Source organism: Ranitomeya variabilis, chromosome 1 (genome assembly GCF_051348905.1).
Source record: "Ranitomeya variabilis isolate aRanVar5 chromosome 1, aRanVar5.hap1, whole genome shotgun sequence".
In the NCBI taxonomy this organism is placed as follows: Eukaryota; Metazoa; Chordata; class Amphibia; order Anura; family Dendrobatidae; genus Ranitomeya; species Ranitomeya variabilis.
Window position 1 is genome coordinate 384,494,426 of NC_135232.1, and position 25,354 is coordinate 384,519,779.

Consider the following 25,354-nt stretch of genomic DNA (forward strand, 5'->3'; position numbering starts at 1 on the left):
TGCGGATGGTATGCAGAAGAGAAGTCTAACTTTACCTCCAAGAGGCCATACAAAGCCCTCCAAAATCAAGATGTGAATTGGACTCCGCGATCAGATGCAATATGTAGAGGAAATCCATGATGTCGGAAGATGTGCTGGACAAAGAGCTTAGCTAATTCGGGAGCAGAAGGCAGTCCAGGTAGTGGGACAAAGTGCGCCATCTTTGAAAACCAGTCCACTACTACCAGAATGGTAGTATACCCGGAGGAGTGAGGCAGATCAGTGATAAAATGCAAGGCGATGTGTTGCCACGGGGATGAAGGAACTGGTAATGGAAGCAGAAGCCCCGATGGTAAATGTCTGGGAACCTTGAATTTGGCACAGGAAGAACACGAGGCAGTAAAGTCAATCACATCTTGATGGAGAGAAGGCCACCAATAGAACCGAGAAATGAGTTCCAGAGTCTTCTTAATACCAACATGCCCAGAGATCTTGGAAGAATGTCCCCAAAGCAAAATCATCCTTCTATCAGCCTCTGGAACGAAGGTTTTGCCTGGAGGTGGGACTATCAGGTTTATGGGAGCCACAGACAATCTAGGATGGATCAATAATGTGGGAAGGCTCCTCTTCCAAGTCAGAAGGTTGAAGAGATCGAGATAATGCGTTGGATTTGACGTTTTTCGGACCAGGCCGAAAGTGCAACTTGAAATCAAAAAGGGCAAAGAATAGAGACCTCCTGGCCTGGGTTTAGGCTCTGGGCAGACTGAAGGTAGGACAGATTCTTATGGTCCATGAAGATAGTAAAAGGATGAACAGCCCACTCCAGTAAATAGCGAACACTCTTCCAGAGCCATTTTTAAGGCTAACAATTCCCGATCTCCGATGGAATAGTTACACTCCGCAGATGAAAAGGCCTTAGAAAAGAACCTGCAGGCAACCAACCGGTCAGTAGAAGACCTCTGAGACAGCACTGCACCAGCACTAATGGAAGATGCGTCCACTTCCAGAACAAATGGTTTGCTCGCCTCGGGTCAGTGTAAAATAGGCGCAGCCACAAAAGCATGTTTTAGACTTAGAAAAGCATCTTCAGCCTCCGGAGACCAAGTTGCGGGATCAACTCCTCTTACTCCTCTTCGTGTAAGGCACGAGATTGGCTTGGTTACAGATGAGAAATGCGGAATAAATTGACGATAGTAGTTGGCAAACCCAGGGAAGCGTTGGATAGCCTTTACTCCAACTGGCCGAGGCCACTGGAGGATCGCAGACAATTTTTCAGCATCCATTTCCAGTCCAGACTCAGAGACGATATACTCTAGGAAGGGCAAAGAGGCTTGCTCGAAGATGCACTTCTCCATCTTGGCTTATAGCCGATTCTCTCGCAGACATTGCAGCACAAGACGAACGCTCCTCCGGTGGGAGGATAAATCTGGAGAGAAAATGAGGATATCATCCAGGTAGACCACGACGCAGGAGTATAGCATATCCCAGAAAATGTTATTGACAAACTCCTGAAATACCGCGGGTGCTTTACACAGACCGAACAGCATGACGAGGTACTCATATTGACCGTCCCGGGTGTTAAACACGGTCTTCCACTTATCTGACATACTGATAGGGAATTTAGATTGTGAGCCCCATCAGGGACAGCGATGATAATGTGTGCAAAATTGTAAAGCGCTGCGGAATATGTTAGCGCTATATAAAAATAAAGATTATTATTATTATTATCTGCAGGGCGGATTCGAATGAGGTTGTAGGCTCCACATAAGTCTAATTTAGAGAACACATGGGCTCCTCTCAGGCAGTCGAAGAGCTCGGGAATGAGCGGTAGAGGATACTTATTTTTTATCGTAATATCATTCAGACCCCGGTAATCTATGCATGGCTAAAGAGTACCATCCTTCTTTTTTACAAAGAAGAAGCCGGCACCTGCGGGAGAGGAGGATTTACGTATAAACCCCTTGGCGAGGTTCTCACGGATATACTCAGGATACTCAGAGGCTCAGGAACAGTGCCACAGGAAGAACCAGAAGCCCAAAGACTGGGTGGTCTAGGGACAGAGGAAGAAGATGATAGCCTAAAAGGTCTCCTCTCTCTGGCAGCCTCTCGAGAGCGCTCCTGAAGGCGCAAATCAATGCGCGTGGCAAGAGAAATGAGATCCTCCAATGTGGTCGGAATATCTTGACCAGCAAGTTCATCCTTGATCTTGCCGGACAACCCTCTCCAGAAAGCCCCAACCAAGGCCTCGTTGTTCCACCCCAGCTCAGAAGATAATGTGCGGAAGCAGATTGCGTATTGCCCAACAGTGAGGGTGCCCTGCTGTAGATTAAAGAGGGATTCCGTGGTTAAAGCGAGGCGACCGGGTTCATCAAAAACCTTCCGGAAGGTGTCCAAAAAGACGGCAATACTAGACACCACATTCCCAAAGAGTATTAACCCAGGATAGGGCCTCTCCCTCCAAGTGGGACACGATAAAAGCCACCTTGGCCCGATCGGTGGGGTACTGCTGGGGCAGCAGCTCAAAATGGAGGCGACATTGATTGAGAAAACCTTGGCAGAGCTTGGGGTCCCCGCCATAACGAGGCGGTTTAGCAAGATGAGGAGTAGGGACTGACACGGGATCTGAGGCGCGGGAGGAAGCCTGCAAGGAGGTTGACTGCAAAGAGAGCAAACGGTCATTTACCGAGGCCATATAAGATAAAATGTGATCCTGGGTATCGTGTTGCTGAACCAACTCTTGCTGGAGACCCACTAACTGAGAAGCGTTACTGGGATCCGCGGCCTGTAAGGCGGACAAGCGGGTATCCATTGTATTTATAAAAGACATAATATGAGTCTGGCTCTCTTGTAGAAAAACCAGCTCCTTCTGAGCAGTGGTCCCGGCGGGATCCATGGCCTGATTGCACTGTTATGCTAAGGACGGCGGGAGACAAGAGTGGACCCACTGGACCGTAATACCGAACCTCCTCCGAGCGAGCGTTCCAGATAGACCAACCCCTATACAGGGATAGTTAGGGAGCAAGCTTGGAGGTCTCAAGTACCACGGATGCCAGGACCAGGGATCGGCTCCAGGGAAGAAAAGAACAGGGGAGGAGAAAACCACAGGAGAGAGCACAGGACTAGAGCAACCAAAGTGGAGGTGGTCAGCGGGAACTGGAAGATGCAGGACAAGGAGAGTAAAGGACAAGGTGATGGGAGACAAAGGGTTATGGCTCTGAGATATAGGGAAGGAGCAAAAGACAGTAAGGCGGGCCCGGACGGGAAAGCCAAATATAGAGCAGAACTCAGAGTTTAACTAAACAATCAGGCACCTTCACAAGGGAAGGACGGCCTGATATACAAGATGCCAGCCCCTAATTGGCCCAGCAATACTGCGGGGTCAGGTCGCAGCGTGGTATAAAGAGGAGGAGTTTGTGCCCGGTCTGTAAGGAGAGGAGGGGAGGAGACAGGGTGCACGACAGGCAGCAGAGAAGAGGTGCGCCGACGCGCCCAAACAGACACGCGCCGGGAACCAGACCAGGAAGAAGCAGACAGCGACGCGGGAGCGGCGACTGAAGAGGAGGAAGAAGCGGCGGGCGCAGTGCCGACAGAGTCAATCCCGGGATCGGCGGAGGTGAGTATGGCAGTAACAGCCCCACTACTGGGAGGAAATTAAATGTATTCATCCCAGCGGTATTTGGCTCCCATCATAGGGGTGGGTATGATTTCAGTCACTGTTCAGTGTATAGAGAGCAACGGCTCTCATAACAGGTTCCCTCTAAATATTTTATTTTACTGAAAGCCAGCACCAAATATATTGGTTTACATTTTTTTCCATTATAAATGTCATCTTTGACTATAAATTCCACCTGCCAGAAAATGCAGCTGTTTAATTAAAGGGGTTGTCCAGGACTTTTATATTTGAACAGAGGGAAGATGTGCAGTATCCTGTTGTGGCCAGTACACAGTTGGCTGTGACACTGTGCTTAAGGTGCACGCTCCCTCTTTCTTAAAGGGGCCTCTCGCGTCATCCTAAAGTGTCCCCAGCCAATAGCTGGGGGACACGTACTATTTAAGGCACCTCCTCCAGCACGGAGTTGCCTGAGCAACATGATTAGTTAGCCCATAGCATGCTTGCTGTCAGGTCTCCAGAACCCCCAGCCAGTATTCTAGTTCAGTACCTGTCTGTCCATACCTGCTTGTCTATCTGCATTCCAGTCCGCACCTGCCTGTGTTCATCTGTATATCAGCTGGTCCAGTCCGCACTTGCCAGTTTTCATCAGTATATCAGCCGGTGCAGTCCGCACCTGCAAGTACTTGTCTGTATATCAGCCAATCCACACCTGTTTGTGCATATCTATATATCAGCCGGTCCAGTCAACACCTGCCAGTTTTCATCTGTATATCAGCCAGTACAGTCTGCACCTGCAAGTACTCGTCTGTATATCAGCTGGTATTGTCCGCACCTGTCTGTGCTTATCTGTATAACAGTTGGTCCAGTCCGCATCGGCAAGTATTCATCTGTATATCAGCTGATCCAGTCCGCAACTGCCATTGCTTATCTGTATTTCAGCCGACCGGCCTGCACCTGCCAGTGCTTATTTGTTTACCAGCCAGACTCATCCATATCCGTGACCTCTGTGTTCCTTCAGTGCCTGCCTGCATCTGCTATCCTACCTGTTACACCCTTCCTGGCCATTTCTGCCTCCTGTCCCTTGGGAGTCAGCTGCTCTCTACCCGAGGTCAGTTCTGTTGTTCTTGGATAGCGGTATCGCCAGCCATCATACATCAGAGGTTGGACTTGGTGAGGCACCTAGTCACGCTCCTCCAGGCTTTCCTGGGATCACGGCATAGTGGTTCTACCACCCAGTCCATTACAGAAGTGATCAAACAATCCACTAGTTCAAGTCCTCTATGGGGCCAAAAAAAATTATAAAATAATATAGAAAAATTAAAAAGTGATAAATGAAATCTAACAAATGCGATCAAAATGTTGTACACAATATGTCACCAAACAGCACAGTGAGTATCTGTAGCCCTATATACAGAACCACTCACTGATTCCAAGATTGTAGACACCTGTGATGCTAGTTAGTGGACACACCATGATTTAACATGTCCCTATTGTCACATTATTTTCAAGGCTACCATCATTTCTGTCCAGGCCTGTTTCATGAGTTCTATTTTTTTTTTAAATTCTGTGGAAGCATGGTTGAAAAGCAATGTCTGACTTTCATTTGTTCATTTTCATAGATCTTTTATTTATTATTACTTTGTCAGATTCAAGTTATTTCTGTGACCATTGTGGGTTTTTCTGTCATTAAACGAGGGGTACCAACAATTTTGACCACATGTGTATATACCTTAAATTGGCATCAATGAAAATGTCAGTTTACTACTAAAAAAACAAGCTATCTTACAGGTCCATCAATGGAAAATTAAAAATAGTGATACAAAAAATAAAAATATTTTGTAACAAACATTTGAAATTTTTTCACCTCTGAAATAAAAGATAATCTATGCAAGTCAAGTTTGGTATCTCCAAAATTGTACTAACACAAAAAATCATGTTGAAAGGTTATTTTTGCAATATAAGAATGCCATCAAAATAATTCCCCTCCATAAAAACCCTGTATCTGCATGTAGATAGGAAAATTAATAAGGGTTTAATTTAAATATAATTTGAAAGTATTAAAATGGCAACTTGGTTAATCAAAGGACTGGGCAATATATGGATCTTAAAACAGGCATAACTGTAAGGGTAGAAGCCAAAGCTGTCTTTAGGGGAATCAGCAATGAAGGTGAGCCCACCTTCGCTCTTGAGTTTCAATTAGTGACCAATATGGACATTAGTAGATCAAGAAAATATGGAGATCAACATAAGCTTTTCATGCCCTCCTGCTGTGTAAGGGCTTCATGGTGGAAGAGGGTTCCATTCCAAGTGGTCTTATAGGGCCTCTTAGATACTTGTCTCTGGATCCGAAAATTTTAACTAACATTTTAACTAAAATCTCAAGATTTAAAAAAAAAAAAAATCATAGTGCACTGCTGTCCAATACTAGGGTAGAGATTTGGGGGCCTATTAAGCAACACAGAAAAGTGTCATAAAAGCTTTGAAGAGTCATAAATTGTATGGCTTTTAGCAAAAGTTTGAATCAGCTCTGACAAAATGGGTGGAGATCAGAAGTAGCCAGGACACTGTTCACCCACCGTTGAATGCATCAAAAATACTGGTGTTTTGTAGGGCAGAAATGCTACTCCAGTCCCTTGCGTAACATTTGTAGCACAGCACATGTAGCCACACACCACTTAGCGGAGTTCAATAACCAGTGTGTGCTCCTTAATGAACTTAACACCTTCTACTTCATCAATACAGTCTTGATGACTCAGCCCCTTAGTAAGAGACAATGCATTTTAGTGATATCAGTGTTGATGGTAATTTTATAATAGAGGAACTCCTAGGAACAACTTTTAATACACAGTTTAAAAAAAGCAAAATGAAGAAACCAGTATTTGGATATAATCAAAGTGAAACGGTTATATAAGTCTACAAGTCAAATCTTTTCTTTACCCCAAACTCGCTCAGCACACCATAATTCATTGAAGTTTCCTGTTCATCCCTTGGTATTGTCTTTCTTGGAATGCTTCCAGCAGGCAGTCCCATCAATAGCTATGACAAAAATTAAAGCAAATAAATAAACACAACCAATGCATTAAATTTTTAAACTAAGTCATGCACCAAAAGTGATATTGAGGTTTTTTCCCACCTAATAAGGTGATATTGCTTCCTAGATCGGAATAGCCCTATAAATTATCATTTTGATCTTATTAAAGTGGTATTTTTAGAGCATGCATCAAGCATTGGCTGTAAAATCTCAGCCATATATGCTTTACACTCAAATGCTGCAGCATACTTTTAATAGCCGCCAGAGATTGTGCCGTGAAGCAGAATAGCCAGACAGGTGGGTCCCTGGCTATTAAAAATATGTTTTTTTCTGACACATGTTGCCCCAGATTGGGCAATGTGGGTCAAGGTCCCTTTAAAGCAACACTCCAGCATTTTTTTTTATTGCATCACTGGAGTGGTGCTTTAAATATAGTTCCTCTGCCCCCTGTCTCATACTCGCCTGTTGCCCCTTTCATCCCCCTGTCGGAATCCAGCGAAAAAAGTGACCTGAGGGCAGCTCCAGTGTTTTATGGAGCTCATTGGAGGTCACTTTTCAATACATCTCTCAGAGATGCATTGAGCATTTGTGATGTAACTTCTGACTTCTGGCTGGTCAGAAGTTGAAGGCACAAGATGGCGCTGTGGTACCGGAGTGACATCTGTAAAATGTGAAACCGCCGGAAGGAGAGTACAAGAATGGGAGCAGGGGGCTTACATTTAAAGCACCACTCCAGCGCTGAGAAAAAAAAACCCCACTGTAATGGTGCTTTAAACAAAATCATTTTTATACTGTATGTCAATATTCCAATACCTTCTGTTTCAAGTCCTCAGAATTTTTAATAACATTTGTAATATTTAATGGCAATTCGAATTATAACTTACTGAAGAGAAATTTCCATTATTGTTTCCTTACAGTGGATAAAAAAAAATCTGTACTGGTTAAAAGATTTCAATATATTTGAAAACAGAGCTGTGATCCACATGTTGTCAGGGTGCGGGAAACGTCCACAACAACTCTGCCAGAAAGCACTGGGACATTTGATGTGACAGATATGCCACAAATTATTTACATTTTGGTGTAGATTTGCACTCACCTGTAGGGTTGAGCGAAACGGATCGTTCATTTTCATAAGTCGCCGACTTTTGGCAAAGTCGGCGTCTCATGAAACCCGACCCGATCCCTGTGTGGGGTCGGCCATGCGGTACGCGATCTTGGCGCCAAAGTCGCATTTCGTATGACGCGTTTAGCGCCATTTTTTCAGCCAATGAAGGAGTGTGGGCAGAGTGATGACATAGGGGTTAGGGGCGTGCACGGCTATCATCATTTTATCGCTTGTGAGCAGTAGGGATTTGCAATGTGTAACACGAGATTTTCTGTGCTGGGACGGAGGGGGGGGAGGAGAGAGAGAGAGAGAAAAAAAAATAAAAATTCCCCATTGACGTGCATAGGGTTTCGTGTTCCGGCCGATCCTCGACTTTTCGCAGTAATCGGCCGATTTCGCCTGACTCGACTTTTCAAAAAGTCGGGTTTCGTGAAACATGACTCGACCCTAAAAAAGTCAAAGTCGCTCAACCCTACTCACCTGCATGGTAACGTTAGCCTTGGCCTCTTCCATTTTTTGAACAACCCGACCTACTGCAATGTGACCACCGCAGCCTTTGTTTGGCTGCAGCTACCACATAAGACAAGATATCATCACAGGTGCCTGAGTTAAGGCTCATACTCTTTTACGAGAAAAATAGACGAGTGCAATCTGTTAAAAAAAATTTGATTGCACTCTGACCAATGTTATTCAATAAGTTACATCTCAACTGCGATTTTTTTCTCAGCTGAAATCATACTGAGGATAAAAATTGCATCATGTCTTGGACATGACTCACCAATGCAAGAAAATGGATGCAAGGAAAAAAAACTTAACCCATGACATACGGACCATGCGAGTGCCGTCCAATTTTTACATGCCCATTTCCTTTGAAAAGCCAGCAATTCAGCAGCCGCGTACAGTAAAATCACATAGGGACCTGACAGAATAAACTAGATAGAACAGATACAGTATACAGTACAGACCAAAAGTTTGGACACACCTTCTCATTTAAAGATTTTTCTGTATTTTCATGACTATAAAAATTGTACATTCACACTGAAGGCATCAAAACTATGAATTAACACATGTGGAATTATATACTTTAGGTTCTTCAAAGTAGCCAACTTTTGCTTTCATGACTGCTTTGCACACTCTTGCCATTTTCTTGATGAGCTTCAAGAGGTAGTCACCGTGAATGGTTTTCACTTCACAGGTGTGCTCTGTCAGGTTTAATACAGTGGGGCAAAAAAGTATTTAGTCAGTCAGCAATAGTGCAAGTTCCACCACTTAAAAAGATGAGAGGCGTCTGTAATTTACATCATAGGTAGACCTCAACTATGGGAGACAAACTGAGAACAAAAATCCAGAAAATCACATTGTCTGTTTTTTTATCATTTTATTTGCATATTATGGTGGAAAATAAGTATTTGGTCGGAAACAAAATTTCATCTCAATACTTTGTAATACATCCTTTGTTGGCAATGACAGAGGTCAAACGTTTTCTGTAAGTCTTCACAAGGTTGCCAAACACTGTTGGTGGTATGTAGGCCCATTCCTCCATGCAGATCTCCTCTAGAGCAGTGATGTTTTTGGCTTTTCGCTTGGCAACACGGACTTTCAACTCCCTCCAAAGGTTTTCTATAGGGTTGAGATCTGGAGACTGGCTAGGCCACTCCAGGACCTTGAAATGCTTCTTACGAAGCCACTCCTTCGTTGCCCTGGCGGTGTGCTTTGGATCATTGTCATGTTGAAAGACCCAGCCACGTTTCATCTTCAATGCCCTTGCTGATGGAAGGAGGTTAGCACTCAAAATCTCACGATACATGGCCCCATTCATTCTTTCATGTACCCGGATCAGTCGTCCTGGCCCCTTTGCAGAGAAACAGCCCCAAAGCATGATGTTTCCACCACCATGCTTTACAGTAGGTATGGTGTTTGATGGATGCAACTCAGTATTCTTTTTCCTCCAAACACGACAAGTTGTGTTTCTACCAAACAGTTCCAGTTTGGTTTCATCAGACCATAGGACATTCTCCCAAAACTCCTCTGGATCATCCAAATGCTCTCTAGCAAACTTCAGACGGGCCCGGATATGTACTGGCTTAAGCAGTGGGACACGTCTGGCACTGCAGGATCTGAGTCCATGGTGGCGTAGTGTGTTACTTATGGTAGGCCTTGTTACATTGGTCCCAGCTCTCTGCAGTTCATTCACTAGGTCCCCCCGCGTGGTTCTGGGATTTTTGCTCACCGTTCTTGTGATCATTCTGACCCCACGGGGTGGGATTTTGCGTGGAGCCCCAGATCGAGGGAGATTATCAGTGGTCTTGAATGTCTTCCATTTTCTAATTATTGCTCCCACTGTTGATTTCTTCACTCCAAGCTGGTTGGCTATTGCAGATTCAGTCTTCCCAGCCTGGTGCAGGGCAACAATTTTGTTTCTGGTGTCCTTTGACAGCTCTTTGGTCTTCACCATAGTGGAGTTTGGAGTCAGACTGTTTGAGGGTGTGCACAGGTGTCTTTTTATACTGATAACAAGTTTAAACAGGTGCCATTACTACAGGTAATGAGTGGAGGAAAGAGGAGACTCTTAAAGAAGAAGTTACAGGTCTGTGAGAGCCAGAAATCTTGATTGTTTGTTTCTGACCAAATACTTATTTTCCACCATAATATGCAAATAAAATGATAAAAAAAACAGACAATGTGATTTTCTGGATTTTTGTTTCTCAGTTTGTCTCCCATAGTTGAGGTCTACCTATGATGTAAATTACAGACACCTCTCATCTTTTTAAGTGGTGGAACTTGCACTATTGCTGACTGACTAAATACTTTTTTGCCCCACTGTAAGTGGGATTTATTGCCTTATAAATGGTGTTGTGACCATCAGTTGTGTTGTGCAGAAGTCTGGTGGATACACAGCTGATAGTCCTACTGAATACACTGTTAGAATTTGTATAATGGCAAGAAAAAAGCAGCTAAGCAAAGAAAAATGAGTGGCCATCATTACTTTAAGAAATGAAGGTCAGTCAGTCCAAAAAATTGGGAAAACTTTGAAAGTGTCCCCAAGTGCAGTGGCAAAAACCATCAAGCGCTACAAAGAAACTGGCTCACATGAGAACCGCCCCAGGAAAGGAAGACCAAGAGTCACCTCTGCTTCTGAGGATAAGTTTATCCGAGTCACCAGCCTCAGAAATCGCAGGTTAACTGCAGCTCAGATTAGAGACCAGGTCAATGCCACACAGAGTTCAAACAGCAGACACATCTCTACAACAACTGTTAAGAGGAGACTTTGTGCAGCAGGCCATCATGGTAAAATAGCTGCTAGGAAACCACTGCTAAGGACAGGCAACAAGCAGAAGAGACTTGTTTGGGATAAAGAACACAAGAATGGACATTAGACCAGTGGAAATCTTTGCTTTGGTCTGATGAGTCCAAATTTCTTTGTTTCCAACCACCGTGTCTTTGTGCGATGCAGAAAAGTTGAATGGATGGACTCTACATGCCTGGTTCCCACCGTGAAGCATGGAGGAGGAGGTGTGATGGTGTGGGGGTGCTTTGCTGGTGACACTGTTGGGAATTTATTCAAAATTGAAGGCATACTGAACCAGCATGGCTACCATAGCATCTTGCAGCGGCATGCTATTCCATCTGGTTTGCGTTTAGTTGGACCATCATTTATTTTTCAACAGGACAATGACACAATGACCCTAAACACACCTCCATGCTGTGTAAGGGCTATTTGACAAAGAAGGAGAGGGAAGGGGTGCTACGCCAGATGACCTGGTCTCCACAGTCACCAGACCTGAACACAACCGAGATGGTTTGGGGTGAGCTGGACCGCAGAGTGAAGGCAAAAGGGCCAACAAGTGCTAAGTATCTCTGGGAACTCCTTCAAGATTGTTGGAAGACCATTCCTGGTGACTACCTCTTGAAGCTCATCAAGAATGCCAAGAGTATGCACAGCAGTCATCAAAGCAAAAGGTGGCTACTTTGAAGAACCTAGAATATGAGACATAATTTCAGTTGTTTCACACTTTTTTGTTAAGTATATAATTCCACATGTGTTAATTCATAGTTTTGATGCCTTCAGTGTGAATGTAGAATTTTCATAGTCATGAAAATACAGAAAAATCTTTAAATGAGATGGTATGTCCAAACTTTTGGTCTGTACTGTATACGCATAGAATAGATAGATATAGAGATTGTTCTGTCCTCGCTAAATGAGGCAGGCTCATGTAGCTATACAGGCAGCTAAACTGCTATACCAGAGTCCAATAAGGAGACTGTGGTTAAGTCTGGGCTTTTATTGAACGTGATAATATATTGGTGTGTTGAAATGGCAGTGCAATCGCAAGAGGAATGAAGTGAAAGCGTCTTTCCTTGAAAGCAGAATGAAGGAAATGGAGGAAGATTGAGGCTGAGCTACCATAATGCATTGCAAAAGGGGGGAGGAGAATCTGACATGGAAAATAGAAAAAACTGAAAATAGGACTGTGAACATGACTCTGACCGCTATAGGGAGCCAAAACACTACAGACAAAAAAAGATATGAATATATGAATTCCTGTATACTCATACTACTGAGAGAACTGCAAATTATGCAAACAGATAATCAGAGGTAACAAATTAGATGGCGGAGACAGAACAGAGATGTCAGTCTCATATATGATTAGAGCAGTGCATGTGCAGCTTACTGTACATGTATGTAATTAATGCTTATTTTTCTGAAAAAAATGGTGTGGCTCTGTGGAGACAAGGGGGTCGGTGGGCGCCCAGTTCCACTAGCCTAACCCACATGGACCAGGGATCGTCCCACTGCACGCCTATTCTCCCTTTAACGTGGGTATAATGCTACTCAGACAACACAGGGTGAAGGTAAAACAGTGTGGCAATGCTTTATTGAACCACAAAACAGGCAGATAATATGTTAAACAGTCCCAGGAAAATACCCCAAAATGGCACACATTACAGAGTCTTACCCTTCCACTGACTCTCCGGGATAATGGCAGCTATTACTTCAGAGCCCCCAGGGTCAACTACCCTGCCTGTGGCACACAGAGAGGAGGTAATGACAAGCTTAGGAAGATGACAGTCCATTGAGGTACAAGGCCAGTTGACCCGAGGGTCACAACCTGACTTCTCCGAACATCTCCATGGAGCCAGGCGACTGGCAGGTCCCAATTCTTGCTTTCTCCAAACGTATACTGTTGTGAATTTGGATTCTGGGCTCCCCCGGTGGCCGCTTGTGGAATTGGACTTGTCATCCTCTTTCCTGTTTCACCTGGTTCCATCAGTAGTGGGTGTCGCTATTTAAGCTCATTTCTCTGGTGGTTTCTTGCCGGTCAACAATGTTATCTGATGCCTCTCAGTGCTTGTTCCTGCTTCTGACAACTACTAGATAAGTTGGACTTTTGTCCATGTTTCGTTTGCCTATTTGTTCCAGTTCACAGCTGAAGTTTTGTTACTGTGTCTGGAAAGCTCTCGTTGATCAGGGATTGCTACTCTGGTGTTATGAGTTAATGCCAGAGTTTAAGGTAATCTCTGGATGGTGTTTTGTTAGTGTTTTTCTGCTGACCATGAAAGTATACTATCTGTCTTCTGCTATCTAGTAAGCGGACCTCAAATTTGCTAAGACTATTTTCCTGCTGCGTTTGTTGTTTCATCTGAACTCACCGTCATTATATGTGGGGGGCAACTGTCTTCTTTGGAATATTTCTCTAGAGGTGAGCCAGGTCTTATATTTCCCTCTGCTAGCTATTTAGGTCTTAGGCCAGAGCTGGGCATCTAGCAATAAATAGGAAATGCTACCTGGCTATTTCTAGTTGCGCGGCAGGCTTAGTTCATGGTCAGTATAGTTCCATCTTCCGAGAGCTTGTCCCTCTATAGGCTTGCTATGATCTCTGCTTGCAGAGATCATGACAGTTTGACCGGACCCTAAAGTGTTAAAGACCCAGGTTGAGAAAGGAGAGTTATAAGAAGTCTGCTGGAATTTTTTTTTTTTTTTTTTTTTTTCCCTCCAGTTTGCCTTGCTGCAGTCTTTTTTCTCTCTCTCCTCTTCATCTCTGTATGGCTCTGTGTGCACCTGACAATAATGGATCTTCAGAGTGTAACTGCGGGTTTGAATAATCTCATCACGAAAGTACAAAATTTACAAGATTTTGTGGTACATGCTCCAGTATCAGAGCCGAGAATTCCTTTGCCGGAGTTCTTCACAGGGAATAGAGCTAGCTTCCAGAATTTCCGAAATAATTGTAAGCTTTATTTGTCCCTGAAGTCTCGTTCAGCTGGAGACCCTGCTCAGCAGGTTAGGATTGTGATTTCCTTGCTCAGGGGTGACCCTCAAGATTGGGCCTTCTCATTGCCAGCAGGGGATCCTGCGTTGCGCGATGTGGATGCGTTTTTTCTGGCCTTGGGCTTGCTTTATGAGGAACCTCATTTGGAACTTCAGGCAGAAAAAACTTTGATGGCACTATCTCAGGGGCAAGACGAAGCTGAGGTTTACTGCCAAAAATTCCGTAAATGGTCTGTGCTTACTCAGTGGAATGAGTGCGCCTTGGCGGCAACTTTCAGAGAAGGTCTCTCTGATGCCGTTAAGGATGTTATGGTGGGGTTCCCTGTGCCTGCAGGTCTGAATGAGTCCATGACAATGGCTATTCAGATTGATAGGCGTCTGCGGGAGCGCAAACCGGTGCACCATCTGGCGGTGTCTATGGAAAAGACGCCAGAAAGTATGCAGTGTGATAGAATTCTGTCCAGGAGCGAGCGACAGAATTTTAGACGGAAGAATGGATTGTGCTTCTATTGTGGGGATTCTACTCATGTTATATCAGCATGCTCTAGGCGTACAAAGAAGCTTGATAAGTCTGTTTCCATTGGCACCATTCAGTCTAAGTTTATTTTGTCTGTAACCCTGATTTGCTCTTTGTCATCCATTGCCACGGACGCCTATGTTGACTCTGGCGCCGCTCTGAGTCTTATGGATTGGTCCTTTGCCAATCGTTGTGGTTTTGATTTAGAGCCTTTGGAGACTCTTATTCCTCTGAAGGGGATTGACTCCACCCCATTGGCTAATAATAAACCACAATACTGGACACAAGTAACCATGCGTATCAATCCGGATCACCAGGAGATTATTCGTTTCCTGGTGCTGTATAATTTACATGACGATTTGGTACTGGGATTGCCATGGTTGCAGTCTCACAATCCAGTCTTGGACTGGAGAGCAATGTCTGTGTTGAGCTGGGGATGTAAGGGTATTCATGGGGACTTACCTTTGGTTTCTATTTCGTCGTCCATTCCCTCTGAAGTCCCTGAGTTCCTCTCAGATTATCAAGACGTCTTTGACGAACCCAAGCTTGGGTCGTTACCTCCGCACCGTGAGTGCGATTGTGCCATAGATTTGATACCGGGTTGCAAATATCCAAAGGGTCGTTTGTTTAATCTGTCCGTGCCGGAACATGCTGCTATGCGGGAATATATAAAGGAGTCTTTGGAAAAGGGACATATTCGTCCATCTTCTTCTCCCTTGGGAGCTGGGTTTTTCTTTGTCTCAAAAAAGGACGGCTCTTTGAGACCATGTATTGATTATCGGCTTCTGAATAAGATCACTGTTAAGTACCAATACCCATTGCCATTGCTTACTGATTTGTTTGCTCGTATAGAGGGTGCTAAGTGGTTCTCTAAAATTGATCTTCGTGGGGCGTATAATTTGGTGCGGATCAGGCAGGGGGATGAGTGGAAGACCGCATTTAATACGCCCGAGGGCCACTTTGAGTATTTGGTCATGCCTTTTGGTCTTTCTAATGCCCCTTCAGTTTTCCAGTCTTTTATGCATGATATTTTCCGCGATTTTCTGGATAAATTTATGATAATATATCTGGATGATATTCTGATTTTTTCTGATGACTGGGACTCTCATGTCCAGCAGGTCAGGAGAGTTTTTCAGGTTCTGCGGTCTAATTCTTTATGTGTGAAGGGGTCTAAGTGCGTTTTTGGGGTCCAGAAAATTTCCTTTTTGGGGTATATTTTTTCTCCCTCTTCCATTGAGATGGATCCCGTCAAGGTGCAAGCTATTTGTGACTGGACTCAGCCCTCCTCTCTTAAGGGTCTTCAGAGATTTTTGGGCTTTGCCAACTTTTACCGCCGATTTATTGCTGGTTTTTCGGATGTCGTTAAACCACTGACTGATTTGACCAGACATGGCGCTGATGTTGCTAATTGGTCCCCTCATGCTGTAGAGGCCTTTCAGGAGCTTAAGCACCGTTTTGCCTCTGCCCCTGTGTTACGTCAGCCTGATGTGAATCTGCCTTTTCAGGTTGAGGTTGACGCTTCGGAGATCGGAGCTGGGGCAGTGTTGTCGCAGAAAGGTTCCGACTGCTCCGTCATTAGGCCTTGTGCCTTCTTTTCTCGCAAATTTTCGCCCGCAGAGCGGAATTATGATGTTGGGAATAGGGAGCTTTTGGCCATGAAGTGGGCGTTTGAGGAGTGGCGCCATTGGCTAGAGGGGGCTAAGCATCAGGTGGTGGTATTGACTGACCACAAAAATTTGATTTATCTTGAGACTGCCAGGCGCCTGAATCCTAGACAGGCGCGCTGGTCTTTATTTTTTTCTCGCTTTAATTTTGTGGTGTCATACCTACCGGGTTCTAAGAATGTTAAGGCAGATGCCCTTTCTAGGAGTTTTGACCCGGACTCTCCTGGTAATACTGAACCCACAGGTATCCTTAGGGAGGGAGTAATTTTGTCGGCCGTTTCTCCTGATCTGCGGCGGTCCTTGCAAGAGTTTCAGGCGGATAGACCGGATCGTTGTCCGCCTGATAGACTGTTTGTTCCGGATGATTGGACCAGTAGAGTCATCTCTGAGGTACATTCTTCTGCATTGGCAGGTCATCCCGGAATTTTTGGTACCAGGGATTTGGTGGCAAGATCCTTCTGGTGGCCTTCCCTGTCACGAGATGTGCGAGTCTTTGTGCAGTCATGTGACATTTGTGCTCGGGCCAAGTCTTGTAGTTCTCGGGCTAGCGGACTGCTGTTGCCCTTGCCTATTCCTAAGAGGCCTTGGACACACATCTCGATGGATTTTATTTCAGATCTGCCTGTTTCCCAGAAGATGTCTGTCATCTGGGTGGTCTGTGACCGTTTCTCTAAAATGGTCCATTTGGTTCCTCTGCCCAAGTTGCCTTCTTCTTCTGAGTTGGTTCCTCTGTTTTTTCAGAATGTTGTCCGATTGCACGGTATTCCTGAGAATATTGTTTCTGACAGAGGTACCCAATTTGTGTCTAGATTTTGGCGGGCATTCTGTGCTAGGATGGGCATAGATTTGTCTTTTTCATCTGCTTTTCACCCTCAGACTAATGGCCAGACCGAGCGGACTAATCAGACCCTGGAGACATATCTGAGGTGTTTTGTCTCTGCTGACCAGGATGATTGGGTTGCTTTTTTGCCATTGGCAGAGTTCGCCCTCAATAATCGGGCCAGCTCTTCCACCTTGGTGTCCCCGTTTTTCTGTAATTCGGGGTTTCACCCTCGATTTTCCTCCGGTCAGGTGGAATCCTCGGATTGTCCTGGAGTGGATGCGGTGGTGGAGAGATTGCATCACATCTGGGGGCAGGTTATGGACAATTTGAAGTTGTCCCAGGAGAAGACTCAGCGTTTTGCCAACCGTCATCGTCGTGTTGGTTCTCGGCTTTGTGTTGGAGATTTGGTCTGGTTGTCTTCTCGTTTTGTCCCTATGAGGGTCTCTTCTCCTAAGTTTAAACCTCGGTTCATCGGCCCTTATAGAATATTGGAGATTCTTAATCCTGTTTCTTTCCGTTTGGACCTCCCTGCGTCCTTTTCCATTCATAACGTTTTTCATCGGTCGTTATTGCGCAGGTATGAGGTGCCTGTTGTACCTTCAGTTGAGCCTCCTGCTCCGGTGTTGGTTGAGGGTGAGTTGGAGTACGTTGTGGAGAAGATTTTGGACTCTCGTGTTTCCAGACGGAGACTCCAGTATCTGGTCAACTGGAAGGGTTACGGCCAGGAGGATAATTCTTGGGTCAATGCATCTGATGTTCATGCTTCTGATCTTGTTCGTGCCTTCCATAGGGCTCATCCTGGTCGCCCTGGTGGATCTGGTGAGGGTTCGGTGCCCCCTCCTTGAGGGGGGGTACTGTTGTGAATTTGGATTCTGGGCTCCCCCGGTGGCCGCTTGTGGAATTGGACTTGTCATCCTCTTTCCTGTTTCACCTGGTTCCATCAGTAGTGGGTGTCGCTATTTAAGCTCATTTCTCTGGTGGTTTCTTGCCGGTCAACAATGTTATCTGATGCCTCTCAGTGCTTGTTCCTGCTTCTGACAACTACTAGATAAGTTGGACTTTTGTCCATGTTTCGTTTGCCTATTTGTTCCAGTTCACAGCTGAAGTTTTGTTACTGTGTCTGGAAAGCTCTCGTTGATCAGGGATTGCTACTCTGGTGTTATGAGTTAATGCCAGAGTTTAAGGTAATCTCTGGATGGTGTTTTGTTAGTGTTTTTCTGCTGACCATGAAAGTATACTATCTGTCTTCTGCTATCTAGTAAGCGGACCTCAAATTTGCTAAGACTATTTTCCTGCTGCGTTTGTTGTTTCATCTGAACTCACCGTCATTATATGTGGGGGGCAACTGTCTTCTTTGGAATATTTCTCTAGAGGTGAGCCAGGTCTTATATTTCCCTCTGCTAGCTATTTAGGTCTTAGGCCAGAGCTGGGCATCTAGCAATAAATAGGAAATGCTACCTGGCTATTTCTAGTTGCGCGGCAGGCTTAGTTCATGGTCAGTATAGTTCCATCTTCCGAGAGCTTGTCCCTCTATAGGCTTGCTATGATCTCTGCTTGCAGAGATCATGACAGTATACATGGTTCAGCAATGGTCAATGGAGCAGATCTGTATTCTTCCAACCACGGCTGAAAACGCCTAGGTTGTTTCCTGTAGAATGATAGATCCATGTCGCTCGTAATGGAGCCATGATGAATTGGCAGCAGTCCTGTAGGATCTCTTGGATATTTGGATGTCTTGGCAGCATCTCTGGCTGTCTCTCTCTCTGTCTCTGTCAGTCTATACTGAGGTATGTAAACTATTTTTATACTTATCAAGTCCAGCATCACAGATAAGGGGAAAAATAGTGACGACCAAGTCACCTTGTTTGATTATGTAATCTATTTGCATAGATTTTCTACTCTGTTTTGAAAAGCAACAAACTATTTGGGCTACCCAATGCATAATTAGCATATCACTTGTCATCAAGGTTAAGAGCACTCTATGTTATATTACATATCAGCTTACAAGTCAATATTACAGATTTACACAAGCAAAAGTCTGTTTTTTTGACCAACCAGAAATAAATGCTTAAATTCAAAAGCCAACATACAGATAACAGTCTATACTTCTTGGTTTGCTTAAAATAGATGTCTGGTTAATTAAGATACAATGCTGTGTCTCCACATGCTCCCACAGAATTTTCAAAACCAGCAGGGGGAATGCCGATGGCTGGGGTCAGATGTTTATAGCATGGGAAGCGGGTAATACCCATGTAGCTTGCCAGGCTATTAATATCAACTCACGGCTGTATACTTAGCCTTACGTGGCTATTAAAATGGGAGACCCCCAATAAAAAAGAAGTAGGGTCCCCCTATAGTTATTAACCAGCAAGGCAGACAGCTGTTGGGTGATATTAAAAGCCTAGGAAGGGGCCATGGATATTGCACCCCCCAGGGGAAAAACATCAGCTCTCAGCCGCCCCAGAAAAGGTCCATCTATAAGTTGTTCAAATTCTGGCACTTAACCTTGCTCTTTCCACGTGCCCTGAAGCGGTGGCAAGTGGGGTAATAGTTGGGAGGGTTGACGTTGCCTTTGTATTTTCAGGTGACTTCAAGCCCAGAGTTTGGTAATGGAGATGCCATTGTCCATGGAAAGAGTGAGGCTAAGGCTGGGATCACACTTCACGTATGAAAAAAATCGGTCTGAGTGTGCCTGCCAAGAGTCACACAAGTGTTCTCTGTATGGTCATCTGTGTGTGATGCGTTTGGAATTCGATGATGCGATTTTCTCACACCTATTTATCCATATGACTTTCGTATGACATGCGTATGGCTTTACGTTTCTCACTGCTTTTCACCATTGAATTTAGTGGCTCAATGGGCTGAAATGAGGAAAATGTGTGCATTTTTCTCGCAAGTCACACTGATGGTCCATGTGGTGTCCAATTTTTTATCGCACTCATAGACTTGCATTAGCGAGACTCGGGCAATATACGCGCACAATCGCAACATGCTGCAATTTCACTCTCACACTAAATATGCCCGAGAAAAAAAAATGGTGATGGGAGCTGCCAAAGATTAATAGTGGTCCGAGTGCTATGCGATGTTTTCTCGCATAGCACTCGTCCGTATTCTACGCTAGTGGAACCCCGGCCTAAGTGACAGAATTGGAACAACTTATACATGCACCTTTTCCGGGGTGGCTGAGAGCTGATATTTCTAGCCTGGGTAGCAATATTCATGGCCCCTTCCTAGGCTATTAATATCATCCTGCAGCTGTCAGCCTAGCCTTTGCTGATTATTAATTATCAGGGGACCCTACGTCTTTTTTGGTTCCCCCCTTTTAATAGCCAGTAAAGGCTAAATACACAGCTGTGAGTTGATATTAATAGCCTGCGAAGCTCCATGGGTATTACCCCCTTCCAATGCTATAAACATCAGCTCCCAGCCATTGACTTTCCCTCCGCTGGTTTGGTAAATTACATGGGAGCCCACGCCATTATTTCACAAAAATAATCATTTATTAATTAAATAGATGTACAGTAAGCTGCACATGCACTGCACTAATCATATATGTGACTGACATCTTTATATCTATCTATTCTATGTGTATATGTAATCCATGCATTCTAGTCTGTTGGGTCCCGCTGTGATTTTGCTGTACACGGGTGCTGAATTGACGGCTTTTCATTTATCTCTCTAATCTATATATACAGTTGAAACCAGAAGTTTACATACACTGTCCAAAAAGACACATATGCATGTTATTCTCTATATCTGACATGAAATCAGAATACCGTATTTTTCAGACTATAAGATGCACTTTGCTTTGGGGTGCGTCTTATAGTCTGGATGTATGGGCTCTGGCTGTGGTGGGGAAGTGGGGGAGTGGTTTCGGCGAAGCATTAGGTGACAGGAGGCTGAAGCCGGCGGCTCCGGCTAACTCCTGCCCGCTGCTAAAGAGAAATTAATGTGCACTGCATTCCATGGCCATGGGCATGGAGGGAAATGAATATTCATTTTGTTCTGGCATCCTGGCATGATTGGCTCTATCCTGTTGCTGGTATGATTGGTCCCATCAGAAAAGATTAAAAAAAACCGCATTACACTTTCCTTCCCCCGCTCACTCGCAGTGTCCTGCTCTGGTGCCAGCAGCTGCTGGAATACTCACGGGACCGTTCATTCCTCTTCAGTAGCACACAGTGTCAGTCGAAGCCTTCCTGCTGCTGCCGGCAGTCACGTGTGCCGATATTTACGAGAAATGAATATTATGAATATTAATTTCTCTTAAGTATCGGCACATGTGACTGCCGCAGCAGCAGGAAGCCGCTGGCTGACACTGAACGCTACTGAAAAGGACTGGATACTCACCGCTCTCTGCGATGAATGGTCCCGGTGAGTATTCTGGCAGTTGTGCTGTGCTTGTGAGCAGCGCATGATGTCCCTGCCATGCGCTGTTTACAAGCATTAAGCAGCTGCTGGGACCAGAGCAGGATGCTGTGACTGCGAGGGAGCAGAGGAAGGTAAGTGTAATGGTTTTTTCCATCTTTCCTGAAGGGGCCCTGAATATCAGGAACGGGATGGGGCCAATTATAAAACAAATAGGATGGGACCAATCAAACCAGAAACTGGATGGGGCCAATCATACCAGGACCTTTATGGAGTCAATTATACCAGGACCTTGATGGGTTCAATCATACCAGGAACGGGATGGGGCCAATTATACCAGAATAAGAATGGAACCAATCATACCAGGAATGGGATGGGGACAATCATACCAGAATAAAGATGGGACCAATCAAACTAGGACCGTGATGGGGCCAAGCATACCAGGATAAGGATGGGGCCGTGTATGCCAGGACCAGGGTGGTGACAATCATACCAGGATAAGGATGGGGTCATTAATACCAGGATAGGGAAGAGCGGGCCATTCATACCAGGATGGGGATGAGGGAGCCATGTGTATCAGAATGGGGATGAGGGGACCATACATACTAGGATAGGGGATATTAAGTGCAGAATTTACCATATTTTTGCTTCAATTTTTTTTCCCTAATTTCCTCCTCTAAAACCTAGGTGCATCTTATAGTCCGGTGCGTCTAATAGTCCGAAAAATATGGTAAATCTTTCCTGTTTTAGGAGAACAAAAGAGCAAGAGCGAGTGAGAAAGAGAGAGAGAGAGGCATGTTTTAAGGCATTTTTATTACTTACTGCAAAAGTCAAATGTTTACATATACTAAGATTAGTATGCCTTTTAACAATTCTGGACTGATTATAAGATGATGTCATGTGTCTGGCAACATCTGAGTTAATTAGAGACACACCTGTGGATGTATTTTAATGCACACCTGAAACTCACTGCTTCTTTGTGCAGCATTGAGGGAAAGTCTCAGTTAATTAGCCAAGATAGCAGGAATAGAATTGTGGACTTGCACAAGTCTGGTTCATCCACTAGGGCAATTTAAAGATACCTGGTGCCTTGTTCATCTGTACAAACAATTATATGCAAGTACAAACAAGATGGGAATATCCAGCCATTATACCGCTCAGGAAGGAGACAGGTTCTGTGTTTGAGAGATGAACGTGCTTTGGTCCGACATGTGCATATCAACCCAAGGACAAAAGCAAAAGACCTTATGAAGATGATGGCGAAAGCTGGTAAGCTTGTGTCAATATCCACGGTGAAGCAAGTACTGTATCAAAATGGGCTGAAAGGCCACTCTGCCAGGAAGAAGCCAATACTCCAAAATAAAAATAAAAAAGCCAGATTAATGTTTGCAAATGCACACAGGAACACAGACCTTAAGTTTTGGAGACATGTCCTGTGGTCTGATGAAAATAAAATTGAACTTTTTGAGAATAATGACTATTGTTACATATGGATGAAAAAGGGTGAAGCTTGAAAGCCTAAGAACATCATCCCAACTGTTAAACATGGGAGTGGCAGCATCATGTTGTGCTTCTGGTTTCAACTGTATATATATATATATATATATATATATATATATATATATATACACACTGTATATATGTATATATATATACATACACACACACACATATACACACACACACAAACACTTGTGTTTTGAAAAATAGTTCCTTTTAAAAATACATGTAAATGACTAAGAGAATTGCTCTATGTAACAGCTCATGTTAAAATTGCATTGCAATCAGATAGCAATTGCACTGCATTCGGAAGTACAGTAAATCAGATGCTAGTTGTGAAAAAAAGGATTGTATTCGTGTGAGCAGGTTGCAAGTTGCAGTAACGGGTCGGAGGCAGAGCAAGGGTTAACGTTGGGTTTACTTTAACAGATATACTCCTCACAGGGAGAAAATGAGAGAAACAGCATAAATGAACAAGGGGTTTGGAACTCAGGGTAAACAGGTGTAGAGGATAAGATAGAAAGTTCAAGAATAGCAAACTTATCAGTCCGACGACTTTAGAACGCAGTTTTCGAGCGGTGATAGTTGGCGTCAAGGCCTTGGCATGTAATGGGTCCAGTGTAGTCCTGGAAGAGATGGCATCCAGGATCCTGACGGCGGCAGTGAATTCTCGTGGTCCAGTCGGTGAACGGCGGGTCTAGGAGCGATAATACTCGCACGCGTCAATGTCCTGAGCATGGGACTTGTCACTCATGGTCAATGCTATCAGAGGACACCGGATGCCCAAGAGTAGGAGCCCTGACACTGCTCTCCTGTGCGCTGTGTGCTTCCGCTCTGACTAACTGACTTCCTGCGTGCTGCAGCTCTTTTAACTTAGCTGCACCCCCTACACCCGAGTGCAAAGGTCCTTCCACAGCCTTATGCTTTATCCCGTGCAACCTGGGTGACAGCCCTGACAGTTCCGGATCCGTCACGGCGTATGTATGCCTGATTCTGGTCTTCTCCTTACATTCCCCCTCTCTTTGTGCTCGCCCGCATTTGTTGAATGATCACTTTTCCCAGCATTTTGCCTTCGCGGGAGACCTCTTGTTCTTGAGCTGTCCGAATCAACTGTTGAAATATTTTCCTTAGAGGCGTTTGAGGGCTTCACTGTCTCGAACATGTCTGAAGATCTGTTGATAAGCAAACTTCAGTATCACGCCTTTGCGGCCCAAGTCTTTGCCGCAGACCCTAATTTGCTTCCATGCCACCCCTGCGACCGGGAAGGGGAGCTGATTGGCGGCTGTCAACTTTATGACCACAGGTCTCATCGCTTCAGGGAAGTGGTTTCTGAAATACTTCTCAGGCATCGTAGTTACTTGGGAACCGGTATCTACCAGGCAGAGTACGGCCCGTCCATCCATTTTGGCCCAGACAAAAGGACACACTGAAACTAAATTGGTGGGACTTCTGGTTCTTCTTACTGGCTGTTCTGGCTCTGGGCGACGTCCCCCAGCCTTGCAGCCTCCTAGTTTAACAGACAATGCTGGAGAGGCCATCTCCTTTGCTGGCACTCCCGGGCCATGTGTCCCAGCTCTCCACAGAGGAAGCAGGTAGGAAGTTTTTCCCATCTAGACATTCTTCTGCCCCGTCGCGGTTCTGAAAAGCTCTGCCCCCAGATGTGCTCAGCAAGGTGACTTTCTTTTTAGTTTCTTTCAAGTCTTCCCTCATCACTTGAATTTATTTCCCTAAATCTTCCACCCATCCTGGTGCAGCCATTATATTCACGGCTACCTCCCCACACCGGACCTTCGCCACTGGAACTGTTACCCCCTGTTTTTGCTCATGCCTCACCTCCAACTTCTGCAAAATTCATGTGTGGGTTCACATGCAAAGCTCCCGCAGAGCTTGTTTCAGCAGCGTATCTCTCAACCCGGTCACTAACTGGTCACGCAGCAATACATCAATTGGCCCTATCCTTACGCCGTCTTTTCTGGATATGGCAGTGTGGATCTTCTGCAACACGTTCATGTACTGTGTCACCTTCTCACCTTCTCTTTGAACCCAGCTAAACAGCCGCATGCATGGTTCCCATGTGTTTCCTCTAGTATACATAAAACTTTGTCAAACGTATCCCGCTGTCTGGGGGGGTCGTAGCATCACTGAGTCCCTCGCCTCTCCTTCCAGGGCTATCATGGTGACCTCCACCTGTAGGGCTAGTATCATTGGATGCATCCTCATCATCCCTCTAATGCGCTCAGTCCAGCTCTACAGCATGGTATTGTTCCCATTAAATTTTGGTAGGTTGTTCAACATTGCCTCCAGGAAGAACTGGACCTAGGGCCCTCCCCAGATGCTTGGTCTGCCCCCTCCGTGCTGGTAGACTGCATCCTGCCGACTACGCCAAGTGTGAGCAGGTTGCAAGATGAAGTAACAGATCGGAGGCAGAGTTAGGGTTAACATGGGGTTTACTTTAACAGACATATTCCTCGCAGGGAGAAACT

General features: G+C 44.9%; 1 protein-coding gene across 1 annotated transcript in view; it reads right to left on the minus strand.

Moving 5' to 3' along the window:
• LOC143760690 (transmembrane channel-like protein 2-B) overlaps positions 1-25,354 on the minus strand; it is a 255,526-nt gene that overhangs the window by 138,561 nt on the left and 91,611 nt on the right. The window contains exon 8 of the mRNA XM_077249045.1: positions 6,530-6,628. Coding sequence (XP_077105160.1) covers positions 6,530-6,628 — 99 coding nt within the window. The remainder of the gene's footprint in view (positions 1-6,529; positions 6,629-25,354) is intronic.